We start from the raw sequence: 20,954 nt of genomic DNA, 5'->3' as shown, positions 1-20,954 counted from the left end.
AGCTTACCAAATACCATTTAAAAGTGGTATGAAACTCTGAATAAAAAATTGGCATTGACAGCATAGTGTTTTTATTTGAAAGTAAAATTTATTTTTCTCAGTTTTTCTCCCTTTCTATTTCTATTTGTTTATGTTATAATTTATGGTTTTTTTCTTTAATTTTTTCAACCAATGGGTAGGCTTTATTCACTATTTTTGTCTAGAATTCCATATTGGCTTCTACTGAAATTTGTGTGTTTGAAATTTGGAGAAGCAAATCTTGAAATTGATGAATGAGTGTGAAAATTCAAAATTACTTATATGAGAGCCACTTCCTAATTGTTATTGCAAATTTAATACTTTGGAATTAAAATTGTAAGACTTAAAAATAAAAAATAAAAGCCCTATTCATGAAGACGTATGTATGTATGAATGTATTTGATACTTGAGTTTTTATTGAGTTACGAATTAATACGAGACTATAAAAGTATAAATCTATAATACATGTTTAGCTCCTCTAGTATTAACGGCACAGTACAGAGTAACTATTCGATTCCACAATCTCAAGCTTTTCATGTTCTTATTTTCACAAAAACATGAGAAAAACTCACCTCCACTTCGGGGTTTCCACAAGCCCGAAACGAAATTCCACTTTCCCTATCACTCCTAAGTCCTAATCTTTCTGTTTCTCGACTTGATACTTCAACTCCTCGACCCGAACCACGAGCTTGGTGACCGAGTACAAAAGCCAGTAAAAGAGCAACGCCGAAGCGATCAAAATCCCATTCCTCTGGCTCTTCATGACAGACTTATGGTGGCGAAGATGCTCTGCATGAGTGCAAGCATTAAGGGACACACATGAAGGTCTCATTTCGTACTTCCAGTAAATGTCCAAGAGCAAAAAGAGGCAGAATGGGATCACTGAGAAGAAGGGTTTGAGGAGAGCTTTGGTGACAGAGATAAGGCCCTTGCGGAGAGGTTCGAGGCCTGGGAGGGTCAGCAGGAGGATCATTATGGCCTCTGCAGCCGCAGCATAGCCTAGGACTACCCATTCCAGTGCCATTTTGAAGTTTTTAGGTAGAGAGAAGAAAAGGCGTAGTTGATTTTCTGGGAATGTAAGAGATTAGTGGGCAGTGGAGAGTGTTTGATGGGGGAGCTTGACTCAACTATGAAGGAGTTGAGAGGGCTTTAATAAGGGAATGGGTTGTTGGAATTGCTGCGTTTTCTATGACTTTTTGGGACAACGGGACTGTTATGTATATGCAGGGAAAATGACTTTTTTCTTAGCACTGAAGGAATGCTTTTCGCAAGTGAGACTATAGGAAGAAGCGAGGAATTTTTGTCATGAATTTCTTCGTGTGAGAGCAAAGAAAACAAAAAGATTTTTTTTTTGGTAAATTACAAAATTGATCCTTATCTTTGACACCATATTTCAATTTAGTCTCTAACATTTCAATTATATCAATTTGATCCTTAACCTTTCACTGCTGTGTCAATTTAGTCCATGCCATTATTAAAAATTTATTTTTTTCCATATCAACGGACACCTGTACTGCCACATCAGTTTTAAAAGAACCCAAATTAAATCTGGAACATGTATTTTTCTAAAATCCAAAATCCCTAGTAACTCATCTTTGTCTCTTCTTCATTCTTCCTCTCTCTCTCTCATTAGTCACCACCCAAAAAGCATGATTATATGATTGTCGGTATGGTTGGAAGATGTAAAAGGATATATGTAGCCAATCTCAATTCCTCAAGATTAAGGCTTAGTTTCCAAGGAATTGGATTTGAAAATGATACGCTAACATATGCCTGGGCGGGGAAAGTAGAGTTGATTTATGATTTTTTTCTCCTTTAATGCAAATAGTGTTTTTTTGAAAGTATTTTATAAATGAACCACTACAAGATATAGTGCATCTTACTTGATTTCTTTTTGGAGGATGCCATAAGATCACCCACATTCGTTTTCTTTTTTAATGATGCGAAACTTTTCCTGAGATTTACCGGCGCTATATAGAGAAGCAACTATGTACAGATGCAGGGTTTGTTGGTACTCTAATTCATCTTCTTTGCCGCAGCAGACGAAAAATGGAAAAAGATAAAGGTCAGTAGCAGTCTAAGATAGAGATGAGTGGAGACTAACAAGAAAGAGAGAGGGAGAAGAGATGGAGAAAGTTAGGGATTTTGGATTTTAGGGAAATAATTCAGATTTAATTTGGTTTTTTTTAATTGACGCGGCAATTAGGTGTTGTTGTCAAAAAAAAAAAATATTTAAGTGTTTGTCACGTCATCAATTTCCATCTAAGAAATAACGGCGGAGACTAAATGGACACGGTTCTAAAAGGTTGAGGACCAAATTGATATAACTGAAAGGGTAGGCACTAAATTGAAATATGGTATAAAGGATAAGGACCTACTTTATAATTTACCATTTTTTTAAAATATCCGTGAGACATAAGCAAGAGACATAAAATTGGATTTTTTTTTTTTTTTTTTTTTAAGAAGAGGCTTTTGGGTGTTACAACCACATAGAGTTGTTGAATTTGATCTAAGTGAAGATTTTAAGTGAGTTTACATAAATTCCAAAAAATAAATATTACTATATTTGATGTGGATTTCAAATTAGGCATAAGCTAAAGAGGATATTGTAATTGATTCAATAATAACAAATTATGCATTTTGGCTTGGTAATTTGGTGATAATATTTTTTGAAAATTAATTAAAACTATTAGTTTATTTTCTTAATTCATACAACACTATATTGGAATCCAACAAATATTATTCGAGCCCATGGTGGTGTAAAATAAGGTGGCAAAGTCATCATGGTCCCTTTCACTAGAACGAGCGAGGACTAATCTTTTTCACAATTGAAGTGAGGACAGGGTGCATGTACTTGGAGCCCCTCAAAAGTATAAATCACATAAGGCAAGCCATAAAGCTCACACAAACAATCCTGGAAAAAGCTCATAGGCAAGGGGGAGTTAGTAGGACTTGTTCATTACCAACATAGACACAATGATTCATGTGTGAGTGGGAGATTGTAAGATATAAACGTGTAAGTGTAGTCCTATATTGAATAATAATGAAAAATTGGAGTAGTTTATATAATATAGTTGGGACAAAATGGGCTTCTACCCTTTTTGGGAAAATTATATACAGGAATGCCCCCCTTCCCAAACTAAATAGGGAAATGCCCTTCTTTTAAAACTCGATTTTTGATAAATTGAGTTAGACCCTATTGTGGCATTTTTAAAGAGTTTATAGTGATGTTTTTTAACTCGACTTTAATGAAATCGAGTTATAGGCAATGAAATCAACCTATAGTGGCGATTTTTTTTTTTTTTTTAACCTATAACTTGATTTCTTTGAAGTCGAGTTAAAAATCGTCACTATAGGTCCTTAAAACGTCATAGTAGGCTCCTTAAAACATCACTGTAGGGCTTCAGAAATTTTTTTTTCTAACTCAATTTATCAAAAATCGAGTTTTAAAAGAGAAGTATTTTCCTATTTAGTTTGGAAATGAGGGCATTTCCTTATATAATTTGTCCGAAAATGGCAAAAGCCCATTTTGTCCAATATAGTTGGGCCCAAACTTTTAGGCTTATGTTTTTAGGTTTAGTGTTGTTATATATTGTTATATTAACCATTCAATTGGAGAATCCCCAAAATAAAGTCTCCCCAACAATAATTATTATATGAGAGGCTTTGAATTAACTGTTTGATTTTCTGACAATTACTTCCTCATTCTAAGCAAAAAAAAAATCTCTAAATAGAGCTTTCTCTTGCTACCATATTGTTTTTTATTATCTTGGTAACCAACTTTGATTTTCTAACAATTACTTTCTCATTCTAAGCAAAATTTTCTCTCTAAATAGAGCTTTCTCTTGTTACCATTTTCTTCAATGACTAACAAATTAATTTATGAACAAGCTCTAAATGAAACGCTGAATTTAATTAATATTTTTTTGCTTTTTTATACTTAGTTACTGCCCCAAAAAAGGAAAATGAATAATAAAGATGCACAAAGACTTCAAATTGAAACAATTTCATAAATTTGAGGTTTTAATTGTTAAAATTAAAAACTCAAGACTTAATCTAAACTATATTATTCTTAGATGCATTCATTTCAATGTATTAATATGGTTTAAAGAATTTATTTCAAAGTTTAAAAGTTACTAATCTCTTATCATCTTAATATTTTATAAACATAAACAATATAAAGACAATTTCCAATCAAGAAGTTACCTTTTTATTCATTTTAGTGACATTATATATATTATTTACAAACATTGTATAAGTGTTACTTTTACATAATGGTACACTACCTAATAAATTTTGATAGGGAAAATTAATTTAAACTCCAAATGCAAAGAACATTATTGTTTTTACAACCATTCAAACCATCTACAAAGATGTACAACCTGATATACAGCCACTACTCACTGCAACTCAAATACTAATTAAGTTGTGTTTAGTACGATGGAAAATGTTTTATGACCCTAAAATACTTTCAGATGAGAATATTTTTTGGAAAATAAATTATTTTTAAGTGTTTGGTTGCATTCCAAACAATATTATAAAAAAACATATGACACCAGAGACCACAAACATTAGTGGGGGGAGTGATGGTGGTAGGGTGGCAGATAGTAGAGGGTGAGAAGGAGGTTCGGTTGATAAGTTTTATATAAGGCTGAAAATGGTTTGCTGTTTTCCGTAAATTGTTTTCAACCATAAGTACTGTTATTTTACGGTTAAATAGAAAACAATTTCCGGTTGATCAACATTTACCGTTGCCCCAAACGCCTATAAATGCAGAAAACATTTTCTAGAAATCAATTTCCACACAGAAGTCAAGTCTTGGGCAATACAGAGATCCATGTTCCCACATCAATGGCATTGACATATATCGAATAAGCGACAGTAAGCATGAAAGAAAACGCAACAAGACCATGTCACAGTTCCCAAGACTTTAGAAGACAAAAAGGGAGGATGCAGGCAAAATTGATACATAACTTCAAGTCCCATTGTCTATTACAGTATAGAAAGCAGATAAAATCTTATCAGTTATCTGAGCCTAAAAAATTCTGTAATTACGTTCTTTTTGTTTTCTGCAGGCCCTAGGGTTATCGTTTCTTTTTTGTACAGATGTGCAGTCATCAGTCTTTCTAATCAAGGTAAATATACAAGTAATAATAAAAAATAAAAAAATTGAAAATGCCAATGAGGAATCTGGCTTGCTACACCTCCACAATGATGAGGATGAGTCAAAGCTGACTGATGCAAACCCTTCTTCAGATCGCCTTTGCCTGTAAACGAGCAAAAGATTAAGATCCACAGGAAGAATAAGGGCCTGGGAAAGCTTGAACCCAATTCTGACAATGATGAATATAAGATTGGGGCTTTGCCTATGACATATCTTGGTATGCCGTTGGGGGCTTCCCACAAGTCCCCCTCTATTTGGAATCCTATCTTGGAAAAAATTAAGCGAAAGTTGGCTGGGTGGAAGAAGCTGTACTTGTCTAAAGGTGGAAGACTGACGTTGCTTAAGAGTACATTAGCTAGCCTCCCTACTTATTATTTATCTCTTTTTACCATCCCTTCTCATGTGGCTAAGAAGATTGAGAAGATGCAAAGGGATTTCTTGTGGGGGGATTCGAAGGCTCATTTGGTAGGGTGGGATAAGGTGTGTGCCCCAAAGGCGAATGGGGGATTGGGAGTAAGGAAAATCACGACTTTCAATAAAGCCTTATTAGGAAAATGGTTATGGTGGTTTGGGGTGGAGGAGACTCGCCTATGGAGGAGGGTTGTAGCTTTGAAGTTTGGGGAAGAGTGGGGGAGTTGGTCTTCCAAGGTGGGTAGGGGTGCCCACGGGTGCGGTTTATGGAGAAGCATCCGAAAAGGCTGGAAGGTGTTTTGTAAATGCACTCACTTTGAGGTAGGGATGGGAGATAGAGTGAAATTCTGGACGGATCGGTGGTGTGGGGAGTTACCACTCCATCTATCCTTCCCGATGGTGTATGGGATTGCTTATAATAGAGAGGCATCTGTGGCCTCGTCTCTTGAAAGATTGGGGACTGGGGCTCAGAGAAGCTGGAATGTTCGTTTACTCAGGGAACCAAATGATTGGGAGTCGGGAGAGGTGGAGGATTTCCTCCGTACCTTAGGCTCAAATTTACCTCAATCTGAGCACGGAGACCGTATGAGGTGGAAGTTGTCAAAGAAGGGGAATTTTAATACTCGCTCTTTCTATAATAAGCTTCGTTGTCCCTCATCTATTATCTTTCCTTGGAAAGGTGTTTGGAAGGTTAAGGCTCCTCCGCGCGTCTCTTTCTTCGTTTGGAGTGCTGCTTGGGAGAAGATTCTTACTGGGGATAATCTGCAGGGTAGAGGCTTTGATTTTGTTGACTGGTGCATTATGTGTCGTTGTAATGGGGAATCGGTAAACCATTTACTACTCCATTGCGACAAAGCTTATCAGCTGTGGAGCTGGGTTTTCAGATCTTTTGGGATCAACTGGGTTTTGCCATGCTCGGTTGCAGATACTCTTTTTGGTTGGTGGAACTGGCTGGGAAAGCACTCTTCTAGTGTTTGGAATTTAGTTCCTCCGTGCCTAATGTGGTGTATTTGGAGGGAATGAAACTGGCGCACTTTTGAGGACTTGGACAAATCCGATGACCAGCTGCTCGCTTTTTTTACTGGTTCCCTTTTTGATTGGTCTAGGGCCTGGGGACTCACCTCTAGTGATTCTCTCCCTATGTTCCTAAATTCCCTTCTTTGTACTTAGTTTTCTGTTGACTGTTGTTTGTTTTGTTGTTTTTTCTTGTTTGTTTCCCTCTCTGTATTCTTTGTTCTGCCTTATGTTGTTTGCATGAGGTAGCCTCTTGAATATACTCTCTCTTATCAAAAAAAAAAAAAAAAAGAAATGGCAGTGATACAAACTGTTCTTGATGTTTGCTATCTCAGTACACATCTATTTTGGGGGGCTTTTTATTTTTTGAATTTTCTTTAATAAATTTTCCCACTGATAAAAAAAGTGATGGCAGTGATACAGAACGTGCACTTGTTAAGGAATTAGCTTCGCTTAGAGCATCCAGCAGACTTCATTCTGATTCTGCCAATACAAATGGTAATGTCATCATATTTCTTAAATTAAGACCTTTTGATTAAGAATAGATTGTAGGTGAACGTTCTGATGAATGTTTATTGGATGGCTGAAGTGAGTTAATATCGAATGTCCATTCAGAATTTTATATGTCTGCTTTATTCTACCTTTTTCAGGGACAATGCATGGTGATTTTGATGAACATAAAATTAGAGACCTTAAAAACCATGCTTCAAGCCCAGGGATCAAAGGTGTTGCATCTTTGTGGAAATCAATTAAGAATTTCTTGGGGTATGTTTCACTGGCCTTTCTTACCATGTATTCCTAGCTTGACTTGCCAATTGGATGTGAAAAACAGTTGAAAGTAAATCACAAAAAGTATATTTAATCAATGAAAAGTGCTAAATTGTTTGGAATTGAGACATCAATAAATAGTAAAGTCATGTTTTAAATAAGAAAGAATTATGATGTACCACATTCTTGTAAAAAATTATGATCTAGTATACTAAGCTAATTTGTTTCTTGAAAATTGATTTATGTCGCTTGATAATCAAGTGATATCTATTACTTGGGATTGAGAAATGTCTATGTTGAAAGTATCTTTACTTCTTTAGGGACTGCAAGTTATGCTAAAAACATACACACGCACTCACGCATGGGTTAGTGCATAAAAGAGGGGTCTTGAGTTTGTTATCTTTTTAAACTCAGGTTATCATTCTTGAAAATGATTTGCTTTTTACTAAATGCGGGAATGTTTATCTTCTTGAGGATTTGAGTGGAATGTTACATAAAAACCTAGACATGGGAGTCCCACAGTCTTAGGCATCTGATTCTGGAAATCCAAGATTCCAAGAATGTGAGTTTTCCTGGAAATTCAAGATTCCACTAACCAAATGACCCCTAGACGATTATGTTGGATGACTAAAAGCCACCCTTTCTAATCTGTTTGACTGATTTATGATTTATTGCTTGAAGCCTATAACCATTTTCTTTCAGGCCTCACCAATACTCAGATTGGTACAAAATAGTATTAAAGTTCTCATGCCCATCCTCCCAACCAACCCCCAGAAGGTCAGTGGGAAACCTGTAACCATAATTAGGCATGGTGATGATCTTTGTATTCAAAAATAGGATTCATCGCGAAAAAATCAATGACATTGATAAATACAATTATCATATGATCTAGAACGAGTTTTGAATTTGCTTGTCCTCTATTAGTCCTTGAACAAATTATTTCGTGGATTGAATTTCACTTGACTGTCTACAGCTCCATTGTGTGTGCTCAGGGTAACTCTCTTTCAATTACGCTTATATTCATCATTGTCAGAATTGGGTTCAAGCTTTCCCAGGCCCTTATTCTTCCTGTGGATCTTAATCTTTTGCTCGTTTACAGGCAAAGGCGATCTGAAGAAGGGTTTGCATCAGTCAGCTTTGACTCATCCTCATCATTGTGGAGGTGTAGCAAGCCAGATTCCTCATTGGCATTTTCAATTTTTTTATTTTTTATTATTACTTGTATATTTACCTTGATTAGAAAGACTGATGACTGCACATCTGTACAAAAAAGAAACGATAACCCTAGGGCCTGCAGAAAACAAAAAGAACGTAATTACAGAATTTTTTAGGCTCAGATAACTGATAAGATTTTATCTGCTTTCTATACTGTAATAGACAATGGGACTTGAAGTTATGTATCAATTTTGCCTGCATCCTCCCTTTTTGTCTTCTAAAGTCTTGGGAACTGTGACATGGTCTTGTTGCGTTTTCTTTCATGCTTACTGTCGCTTATTCGATATATGTCAATGCCATTGATGTGGGAACATGGATCTCTGTATTGCCCAAGACTTGACTTCTGTGTGGAAATTGATTTCTAGAAAATGTTTTCTNACTGTGAAGATAGAACTCCTCAAAAACTGCTAGAATATCTCTTTCCACCACTCTCCAACATTGGTGAAAAAAGGCCATAGAGAAACCGTCTGGACCTGGAGCTTTATCTCCAGCCAACTCGTTGACAGCTAGAAGAATCTCCTCCTTCTCAAACCTCCTTTCAAGCCAGCCCCTCTCTGACTCGATTATCTGATCAAACTCCAAACCTTCCGCAAAAGGCCTCCACTCCTCAGTCTCCTGATACAACTTTTTGTAAAATTGAACCACCTGAGCCGCCACCTCGGACTCCTCCTCAAAAATCACCCCATCCACCTCCAAAATACTTAGATGATTAAACCTTCTATGAGAATTAGCCACCTTATGGAAGAATTTGGTGTTATTATCACCTTCCTTGATCCATAACATTCTTGATTTCTGTCTCCAAGAGATTTCTTCCAACGAGAGAAGTTTCTCTATTTCTGATCTCAACACAACTCTCTCACAAGACTTTGCAGCAGAGAGGCCAAACTCCCCTTCCTTGGCATCTAGCACTTTCAAAGCCTCAAGAAGTTGAGACTTTTTACGCCCAACATGACCAAACTCCGAGCGATTCCACTGAATGATGTCTTCCATCAGAGCCTTCAATTTTTTGGCAAACACAAAGCTGGGAGTGCCAGAGAAAGAATGTCGATTCCACCAAAAATGAACTCTATCAGTGAACCCGTCCGTCTTTAACCACATATTCTCAAACCTAAACGGACTTTTCCCCCTCGCCATTCCCCCTACCTCCACTAGAATAGGGAAATGGTCTGAAACAGGGCGAGGTAATCTCCGTTGGACCACATTCGGATATTGCTCCTCCCAATCATGAGACACCAAAACTCTATCTATTCTAGACATCGAAGGCTGTTCTGAGCCACTAGACATATCACTGCCATTTCCATCCAACTAAATTTCAATTGGGAGGAAGCATCACAAGATAACAGAACAAAATAGGATTATGCAAGTAAAACTTTAACATGTAGATAGACAGCCACTTTATGCTTCCAGTAGGCCTCATATACATTGCAACACAACATCATTCCTAAGGTAATTCTCAGTTTGGCCTTAATATTTATATTAAGAAAATGAGTTTCTTCACAAGCTAATGTCATTGGAGCTAAAAAGCAAGTAGATTTCTAGTTTTATTTAGTCTATTTAATCTACTTGCATTACAACATGCATTCTTTCCATATTTCCACCCAAAATTTCTTGCATGAATATCAGTGATTTAGAAGGCCTTGTAAAGTGGATTTGTATTTATGATGGCATCAATCATCATAACACAGGCAACTTCTGAGAGACAGTGTTGACTGTATAGTTTGCAAAAGTGTTCCTTTGAAAATATAAACACAACCTATAATTTGGTCATCTACTTTCTATATCTTATCCAAAAAAATGAAAATGGTCATCTCCTTCTTTAAGAGAGGACAGCCACCTCGGATGAAGTATTGATAAAGATAATTCTTTACTACAACATAAAAAGATTAAATCAGATATTAAATAAATTTTTAATAATCAAATAGCATGATGGCATGTTCATTGTGTACAACTGAGGAGAAAAAGTACTAGGACCCAGCAGACAATATACATAAGAGACATTGCAATTAATCAAGACTAATGAGTCCGGTGCCAATTTTTTGTTCAGAAGGAAATCAGCAATTTCAGTTTGTCCACCATGGCCTGGCCATACATTCTGGTCAAAGCATTTGTATGGATTTTATTATTTTCTCACCTCCTCCTACCCGTGCTGCATGTATATATCGTATGTATAAGTTATTGATAAATATATAAATAAATAAGAAAAGCCAATTGCCAATTTTGACCTAGCAGAGCATGGAGAACCTAGGGCTTTAATGTAGGAAGTTGATGTTTGGATAGTATTCACCAAGAAAAGGGGAGGAAAATGAAAAGGAGGAATTTTGTGACTTTGCTGACACCTAGGCTCCAGTAATATGTTCCTATTACTATTTTGTAGAACCCACTACAAAATAAATTTGCACTTGGTTAACTTATGATGCATCTGCTGGTAAATTATCATTTTGAAACTACACAGCTTAATCCATCACTGATATCAATAAAAATCATTATTTAAAGGAAACTGCAAAGTGCAAGGCATTATGCACCTACAAAACAAAGCATAAGCATCAAGAAGATGTGACAGTGACAAAGAGGGTGAGGGGGGAACAAACGAACACATGCACATACATCTATGTTGGATAAACTAGTATGAATGGGCACAGTTTCCAAAAGATAGCTCCTATTTCCTCGTTCATTATAATATATGAAATTTGCACAAAAACATATATAAAACATTAAAACATATACCACAGAAGAAATGTGTTTTTTCTATAAATAAAATAAAATTCAATAACAGAGTAGTAAAGAAAAAACAGAAAGAGAAAGAGAAAAAGATAAGGAATAATAATAATAAAATTACACAGGCCTAGAGATTATCGACTGACAATCATCTAAAAAGTCCATGAAGGAAACCATGGAGAAAGAATAGGAGGTGGAGCTCCACTCGTAAAGGGACTTCAAAAATAGGAAGTTAATATATGGTAATGATAACAATTCCCTCCAAAGTGAAATGATTTCTCTCGTTCCAAATGCGCCACAAGAGATATGAAGGAGTTGTGCCCCACACTTCCAAATTACCTTTCCAAGACTCCAACGTAGCAAGTACAGAACTGGGCATTACCCAACTAACCCCATATATGCAGAGTAATACATCCCACATATCCCTAGCAATAGAACAACATAGAAGATGATCCACTTGACTCCCCATTGGACTCACACATACAACACCAGTCTGCAATTGTAATTGTCCTCTTTCTTAAATTATCCGTTGTCAAAACTTTTCCTAGTGCGGCAATCCAAATGAAGAAAGCAAGTCTAGGTGGGGTTCTAGCTTTCCAAATGAACTTCCAAGGAAATTGGGCTGATCTGACATTCCCTAACTTAAGGGCTTTATAAAAGCATTTTACTTGAAATCCTTTCTTTGGTGATGGTAGCCACACCAATCTATGACCCCCCGTATGGGTGACATTCTGCATGTAGGTTATCTAAAAAAATTTCCAACGATTTACTCTCTCAATCTTGAGCTTCTCTAATGAAAAGCAACTTCCAATGTAACTGTCCATTAACCCACTCCAAATAGCCTGACACAAGGGCATCTCTATCTCTAGCAAATCTGAAAACTAGGGATACTTGTCTCCGAAACTTCCCTTGCTAGTCCAGTGATCCTTCCAAAACAAAACTTTAAAGCCCCCACCTCAATGCGTGTATAAGAGACAAATCTCTTCCAACAATATCTGATATATTTCCACAAACCAACCTCATAAGGGACTTTGACAATACCTAAACACCAATTACCCATATCAGTAATATATTTACTATCTATCACTTTCTTCCAAAGTGAGTCCCTTTCTACCACATAACACCACAACCATTTATCAAGTAAGGCTTACTTAAAAATCAAAAGTTTTCTAATACCTATACCCCCTTTTGAATTCAGGTACACATTTTAGACCAATTCACCAAATGGAATTTATGCTCACCACCAATATTACCCCAAAAGCAACAGGTCAGGCCTCAATGCAAAGGCAAGTGTCTTCCACCAAAAGTAGGAGGTGGCGGGTTCAGGTCTGGAAATCAGCCTCTCCAAAAGAATTGGGGGTAAGGCTGCCTACCATCACCTCTCCCAAACCCCATAAAATTGAGAGCTTTGTGCACAGGGTACAACCAATACCACCACAGAATAAATCCCTTTGTATTTTTTCCAATTTTTGGGCCATGCTAACCAGTATGGAAAACAAAGAGGAAGTAAGATGGGAGACTAGAGGGCACACTATTAATTAGTGCGAGGTGAACTATTTGTAAGATAAGTTTCTTCTAACATAACAATGTCTATTCCATCTTCTCTAGGATGCCATTCCATATGCTACTACCTTTGAAATGAGCCCCCAAGAGAGAGTCTCAAATATTCCATTGCGACAGAAGAAACCCTACATCCCAAAATGTTAGTCAGCACCCTTTTCTCTGTGATCACCCATATAGGTACCAACTCAGATTTGGTCAGACTTACCCTAAGGCCAGAAAAAAAACCCTCAAAACATAACAAAATACATCTCATATGGCAGATTCAATTGATATTCACATAACAAAAAAATCAGAGTATCAACAGAAAAAAGCAAGTGCGATATTACCAGACTCAATATTTCCCAAAGATACAGAACCTCCTACCATCACTCTAGACATCAATCCACTTAAATCCTTCAATACTGCAATGAACAGCAATGGGGAAAGAGGATTACCAGAACTCTACTGCTGTCAAAGACAGTTTACCACACCTTTGTAATAAGTAAACCAAAATATCCCAATTGACATGGTCATATGCCTTCTTCAGATCTACAGAGAACTCTAGGGATTCCGAATTGTAAGCAACTATCCAAGGATTCATTAGCTATTAGCACTGAATCCATAAAATATCTACGTTCTATAAATGCATTTTGAATGTCTGAAATGATCTACCCTAAAACTTGTTTCAGCCTGTTTGCTAGACCTTGGCAAGAAATTTTGTAGACACCACAAAGGAGACTAATACATCTGAAATCTTTCAATTCAAAAGCACCATATATTATATGGTTAATAACTAATTCACTATAAAACGTCTTAAACAAATAGTTAAAGCTGGACATACAAAGCATATGCTCATGAGTTGAGACAAAAAAGCTGCTTCAATGATAAATTTAGTTTAACATTTTATGCAAGAAGTACATATCGATTTAAAGTCAAATACTGTCCAAGCCAAAATAATGTATAAAATTTTGAAGTGTAAATAGTGAAAGGACACTGACCTGATATCTTTTGGGATCAGAACATTCACGATAAAGTGATGATCACCTCTAAAAGAAGGTTTATTGATGTTTGGAACACCCATGCGTGACATTTTAACTCTCTCTCCAGGCTGAATCCCAGAAGGAATTTGAAGATCTCTTATACCCTCAACAGTTTCTACCTGAAGTTACTTCAAGATTTCTATGTCAAACATGTATTCATATTTTGGGCGCACCAGTACCAATAGCCAAAGTGCTCTGGAAAATACTACAAAGATTCATGCTTATCTGGAGCATCCCACAATTCAAGAATAACAGAAAGTAGGAAAAACAATGCATTATCACACTGAAGCCATGCGTACTATCGAAGAAATGTAGAGAAGGAATAAAATTTAAAAAAATTTAACAATGAAAGAATGGATCCTACTCCAACGGATATTAGAAGTAAATATCACAATCCGCACACTTACTGGTTGGCTGAAATAAGCCTTTCTTCTTCCTCTATAACAGTTGGGCCTTTTTTTTTATAGGAACAATAAGTCACTTCAATTTCTCCATTTCATGTAGTAAAAGTTACCATTATCTAAAAATAAAAATATACTGGACACAACTCTGCATTTTAGTCCATTACTTTGAATCTCTACAATAATATGGCACAGTGACACCATAAATTTCCAATACAACACAGTGTGAGCGACTTATTTCAGTTGACATTAAGCAGTAAAAGAAGATGATATATGACAGTTTAAATAACAACAGAAAAAGATGTTAAAAAATTAAATATTTAGCTAAAAGGTGAAGTTTGCTCCACTTTGCTGGAATATCACATACCAAGTAGGCCTATAAGGTAAAAGTAGGAGGTACTCCTTTCCCTTAAATACGCCTAATGGCTGGTGAAGGCAAGATTTAATCTAATCTAGGTATCCAATGCGAGACCAAGATACTTGACCAATTGAACAACGAGCACCTTAAGTTTGCTACACCTAATTCTACTTAAATGTCTACTACTTGGATAGCCCTATTGGCAGCCTCATAAAGTGATAATATAACAGCAAATGGCTGATTCTTTCATACCATTGTGATCATTTTAACATAACACACCAGGGGCACTATAGCATGGTGACTAAAACCATACAATTACCTAATGCAGGATGGTTTCAGTTAAGATTAAAATTCTGACTGTTTGGGTTTCTAATCTTCCCTAACATGTATTTTATTGCCCTTGAAAAGTCATTAATGTGTAATTAGAAGTATGCCTTTATGAGTGGAAAAATAAAATAATAATAATAATAATAATACATTTAAACCTAATTATGTATTCCACCACTCCCCCTCAAGCTGATGCAAAGATATTTCTCATGCCCAGCTTGCCTAAAATAGTAGGAAAAACTCTACTTGAAACTCCTTCAATTAAGACGTCAACTAGTTGGTTCTCAGTTTTCACAACTTGAGTACAGATTACGCCATCACCTAGCTTATCCTTGATGAAGAGTCTATCAATTTCAACATCTTTGATTCTGTCATGTTGTACAAGATTATGAGCAATATCAATTGCTACCTTGTTGTTGCAATAAAATCACATAGTTTCCATAGCATTAAACCCCAATTATTTCAACACAATCTTCACCCAAAGAAGCTCACAAATCCCATAAGCCATAGCTCAAAATTTGGTCTCTGCACTCAATCTAGCTACAACTACCTGTTTCTTACTCCAAATGACCAAATTACCTCCAAAAAAGGTACAGTATCCTGACACAGATCTTCTATCAGTAATAAATCCAGCCACATCAGTATAAGATTCCACTGATAAGTAACCATGGCAAGAATCTGCCCAGAATTGATTTCGCATGCCAAAAGAATATGGTAGACAGCATCCATATGGGATTTTCGTGGTGCACGCAAGAATTGGCTAACCACACTGAAGTAAGCAATATCAGGATGAGTGTGTGACAAATAGATCAATCTTCCAACTGAGCATCAGTATCTCCCTTTATCAGCTAGTACACCCCTTGGATCTTCTTCAAATCTGTGATTCTATTCTATCATGGGTCTTACAGGCAAGCATTCCTATTTCTTCTAGGAGATCGAGAACATATTTCTAGTGAGATATAAATATACCTTGCTTGGACTCTGTTACTTCGATAACCAGAAAGTACTTCAAAACCCCAAGGTCTTTTATTTCAGATTCACTTCCTCAGGGTTATCACCTGTTACCAGTAAAAATGTCTTTTAATCTTCCACTCCTCTTTCTCCCTCCAAACTTCCAAAAGCCAAGACTGTAGTACTCTAATACTAGTAGGGTTTCTATTCTTCCCTAAAAGATATTTTATTATTTTTAAATAGTTATTAATTTGCAAATTACAAGTATGCCCTTATGAGTGGCAAAATAACAAAACCATACATTTAAACTAAATTATGTATTCCAATCATTTCAACTCCCATTTACATTTCAACCTAGCCCATAATGGGAGTTTGTAAGATTCCTCATTACTTGTTTCTAACTCGAGCATCATCCAGGAGTATGGAAAGAATAGAATGGTTCATTCGTGTAAGTGGACCCGAAAGGTTTGATCAACGAAATTGGCACAGAAATGATTATATTGTTCACCCAATATCCTAGTCATTGACACTCTGTAAATCAAGAATTTCCCAAACACTGAATTATTATCTCGATTTGCTAAGTATAAATATATTTTCAAAGTTATATATGGGGAAACTTATGGATTTCAATCAACAGAATTTTTTATATAAAGCAACCAAAAAATGTAATCAACACTTTGGCATGCAGACTAAAAGTCGTCCTTAGCTGGTGATAAATCATAAATGTTAAATATAATGAAATCAACACAAAAAAATAAAAAAATAAAAAACAAACAAACAAAATAAACTATTGTAAAGCAGAAAATCAATCACCAAAAAACTTAGAAAAATGACAAAATTTGCTCCATGTCTAACAATTGTAGTAACTATTTTTACCTTTACTACAGTTCCTAGTATTGCCTCAGTATAGTCAATATTAATTTTTGAGTACAAATGAAGACCATCCCTCCAAATTCCATGCTTTTTATTTACATGGACGACCAAATAGAGATCACCAGCTATGCCCCTGTCAGAAAAATAAAATAAAATAATATAAAAGGAAAGAAAGAAGGAAAAGGAGAAAGGGGGAAGGGGAGGGGGTGGAAGAGCCAAAGTATATTCAGTTGCTTTCATGATACCATATTTTCCCTTATGTTTGGAAGTTTAGAGGGAGAGAAGAGGAGAGGAAAGGATTGAAAAAGGGGAGTACCCTCCTCTTGCAATGTGGGCTTATGCTGCTGTATATTGTCTCCACTTCCCAGGTACTTAAATTACACCCAAGTAACAAAAAATTACTAATTTAAAATCATCCCTTGGGGCAAAATGCAATCTAGTTATGGAAGTAAACAGCCACAACTATGCCCTTTAAAAAAAGTGTGGGGGGTGGGGGGCTTCATTTGCTTACACACCTTTTCTTATCAAGATTTCCCTCTCCTTGAATTTGCATTGTGGCTCCATCACTAATGCCAGGTGGGATGACAATTTTCATATTACGCTTTGACCGCACTTGACCACTGCCACCACAGGATTGGCAATGATCAGTGACTATCTTGCCATCACCTCCACACTTTAAGCAAGTTGATACCTAAAAGTCATATAATAACATTCATGCAGCATAATACATATGTCAACTATAGGAAGTGAATTAAAGAATAAATGGCAGGAGTAAGATTAAATGATCAGCCCATCCTTTTGTGCCTATAGTTGATAATATCAGCTCATATAGAACTTTTTGACATAAGAGAAAAGTAGCATTAACCTAATAAAAATCCATAACATAAACTGTAATTATTTAGCTATTTAATTAAAAAAACAAGTTTTTATTAGAGTATACACATCATATCATAATACAGGCTATATGACTATCTTCATTGCAAATGGTTCATTTTACCTGCGACATTACTCCAAATGGTGTTCTCTCACTTTTCATTACCCCTCCTCTACCACCACATGCCGTACATGATTTTATGGAACTACTAGACTTCGCTCCTGTTCCATCGCACTTATCACATGTCTCAGAACAAGGGACTTCTATTTCCTTCTGTCCACCAAAAATTGCTTCCTCAAAGCTCATATAAAGGTCATACCTGTATTAAATGTATTTTAGTATGAGTAAATTATACATTTAAAGGGGCTCATAATCCAAGGATAGAAATATGGGTTAATGAATATGGAAAAAAGAAATTCCAAAAAGTGACAATTGTAAAGATACAAAATACATGCAAACTTTTCACTTATGTATATGCATTATTGAAAAATATGGCTTTGGAAAGAAACCAGAAATTCACAAGTGAATTATAAAAATCCAGCAATCCCATATTATCATTTCAAATGCAAATTATGCTGCATGGAAAATTTCTTTTGCATCTCTGTGGCTATGCATAGCTGTACAGTGGATTTTGTTAGAAACATAGGTGTGTGGTTCTGAAATGGTAAGGCTGCATCTGTCAGTAATACTTGTAAAAACTGAATAAATAAAACAAACAAACAAACAATTAATTTCATTGGAAAAACATGGAGAAAGTAGCCTTTTAGTATATATGTAAAGTGCTATTAACTTCCCATTCTCATTTTAATATCGAGTGGGGGGACTAATTTCATAGCTTCAAAAGCAACTCATATCAATTTTGCAGGCAGATAGTTACCGAATGTCAAGAGCCTGGTTTCCCCTGTTTCTAAAGTTGAAATTGATGCCTCCTTGTTCACCCATTCCTCCGAAAAGCCCATCAGACCCACCAAAGAATGCATCGAATATTACGGATGGATCCACCTAAAAAAAAACAATAATAATTCAATGAAACAAGAAAAGATGCCTCGTGAATTACATGAAATGAGGGGGAGGAGGGGGGGATCAAAAATAAAAACCCCATATAAGAAAGTGTCAAAAGAGAACATGTAAGTATGTATCAGAGAACTATAATAATGTAATCGAGCAGATTTGCTTATTTGGACATTGTGGAAAGTGGAAGAGTTGCTTATGAACTTACCCCCTGTGAATAATTGCTTGACCCTCCATTTTCCCCCTGTAAACCTGCCTCACCAAAGCGATCATATAAAGATCTTTTCTCATCATCTGATAGGACCTACACAGATGCTTTATTACAACATGAATGAAAACCGAAGGACAAAAAGATAATCCAGCCGCATATGATCATTAAATTTTGTAAAAACTACACTTTAATCTACTTGATTCATCATCAATTCATACATCCCAGCAGGACAAAATTTATTGATCACACATGAAGGACAAATTCAAAGTAACATAATGAATGGATGAATGGATGAAAAATTGATTCCCAAAAAGAATGTAAACCACAGAAGCTCATCAGCAAGATATGGTACTAGGATGAGCAAATAGAAATGATTGCAGAAAAGGATTAAATATATATATATATATATAGCAGAAAAAGCAGTATGTTACGAGAAGAATTACCTCATATGCAGCACTTATCTCTTTAAACTTCTCTTCTGCACCAGGACCCTTATTCAGATCCGGATGATACTGTTCCAAAGGATTTTTTTTTTTATAAGTACAAATTTTTAAAAAAAATGAGAACTACTTTATGTTCACAATTATGAAAACAAAGTAATTAAAGAATACAAAACAATTACATTTTTTTTATAGGAAAAATTAATAAAAAAAGAAATGTATCAGCCTTGTCACCGAGAAAAATATCCTAAGAAAAGGAAACCCGGAGCTAAAGGCAGAATTACAAGTATGGAATAGATACAAGTAACATTAAACTTCAATATAGCCTAATGATAGATTAACTAATTACATAAGAGGTCCTAAAAGAGTTTTGGAAATCAAAAATGGAATGGCATGAAGTACAACTCCATGTCTTTGATATAATTTTTTTTAAAGCAAAACCTAACTTGACAATCAGTGAATAGAAATGCAAACTATCCCAAATTAATTAATCTAGTGGTGCTGCAAGCACCAAGAAAACCACATAATCTTTCACTCCCTTCCTACAAGCAATCACATCACCTGGATCCCACTGCAATACAAATGTATGAAGGGAGTGAAAATTAGGCATAGGTTTTCGGTGCCTATAGCACTTTAATTAATCAGGGCTGGTGAAATGATGTGTGAACCATATCTTTGTGGCACGATTCATGTAAAAACAGCTTAACTGGACAACAACGGCAATAGTCTACAGTCACAAAAATTTTAACAACTGTTGTAAAAGAACAATGAAGCACGAAGAACAACGCTATTCTAAAAATAAATTGATTGATTTCCATATAATGCTTCATTATGCATCTACCAAATTCAACTGCAATAGTAAAAGAAGCACTAATTAACACTCAGAAAACACCTTAGTCAAAACACGAATTAGGCAAATACACATTGTAATGTTGGCAAAGTGATGGATAAGCTTAAAGAAAGGCACAAACCTTACGAGCGAGCTTTCTGTAAGAGGCTTTGATTTCTTGCAGAGTGGCATTGCGACCGACTTTGAGAGTGGAGTAGTAGTCGGTTGCTGCGGTGGCGCTGGCTCGGAGCGAAGCGCGGCGGAGTGGTGATCTCCTGCGGAGGAAACCACCGGAATTAGGGTTTGGAATTAGGAGGGTTTTGTTGAAGATGGTGGAAGCACCGGAGCTGAGGGATGATGAAGTGTGGAATTTAAGGAATGAATTAGGGCGAAGTGCAGAAGAGTTGGGAAATGGAGGAGGGAAGGTGGAGATAGAGGAATGAGGAGTGTGGGTTATGGCTATGGGCATGGTTATGGTTGGAAGTGGGAAGTGTGTTGATGAGGCCTGGTTTTTTATTGGGGTTTTAGTGGGGTTTATGTTTTGTTCTTTGCATTCCGCAATCAAATGTGGACATTTATGTGCTATTTTGATAATGCCATTAAAATTAAATTTACTCTTCTTGTTGTTGATATGCGTTTTTTTTTTTTTTTTTTTTTTTTTTTTTTTTTTTTTATAAGAGTGTTTGGTTGTTTAGATAGAAAAAAGAAATTATGAAAACTATTGCGCTGATATAAGAATTTTATGATACTGTCAATTTGTTTTGCTTTCATTTCAATATATATAATGTCCTT

General features: G+C 35.9%; 2 protein-coding genes across 3 annotated transcripts; both read right to left on the bottom strand.

The window, feature by feature from the left end:
* Nucleotides 1–402: 402 nt before the first annotated feature.
* On the bottom strand, nt 403–1,236 carry LOC112037823 (uncharacterized). The gene has a single exon (XM_024070654.2). It carries the CDS (start codon nt 1,040–1,042, stop codon nt 653–655), a length of 390 nt encoding a protein of 129 aa, XP_023926422.1. The 5' UTR covers nt 1,043–1,236; the 3' UTR covers nt 403–652.
* A 3,733-nt stretch (nt 1,237–4,969) lies between these two features.
* On the bottom strand, nt 4,970–20,779 carry LOC136071551 (uncharacterized). 2 transcript variants are annotated; one of them, XM_065782995.1, is made up of 9 exons: nt 20,305–20,779; nt 19,337–19,405; nt 18,891–18,986; nt 18,549–18,673; nt 17,795–17,990; nt 17,313–17,488; nt 16,801–16,930; nt 13,846–14,006; nt 4,970–5,285 (listed from the first exon to the last, which is right to left on the bottom strand). In XM_065782995.1, the coding sequence occupies exons 1-9, from the start codon at nt 20,629–20,631 to the stop codon at nt 5,054–5,056; spliced, it is 1,512 nt and encodes a 503-aa protein (XP_065639067.1). In that variant the 5' UTR covers nt 20,632–20,779; the 3' UTR covers nt 4,970–5,053. The 2 variants fall into 2 exon arrangements, with proteins under 2 accessions (XP_065639067.1, XP_065639068.1); XM_065782996.1 differs by lacking the exon at nt 4,970–5,285 and having other exon boundaries at nt 13,929–14,015; nt 20,305–20,778.
* Between the last annotated feature and the right edge of the window lie 175 nt (nt 20,780–20,954).

The sequence above is a fragment of the Quercus suber genome, unplaced genomic scaffold, assembly GCF_002906115.3.
Source record: "Quercus suber isolate HL8 unplaced genomic scaffold, Cork oak 2.0 scaffold_325, whole genome shotgun sequence".
NCBI lineage: Eukaryota > Viridiplantae > Streptophyta > Magnoliopsida > Fagales > Fagaceae > Quercus > Quercus suber.
This window is presented reverse-complemented; position numbering and strand designations above follow the sequence as displayed.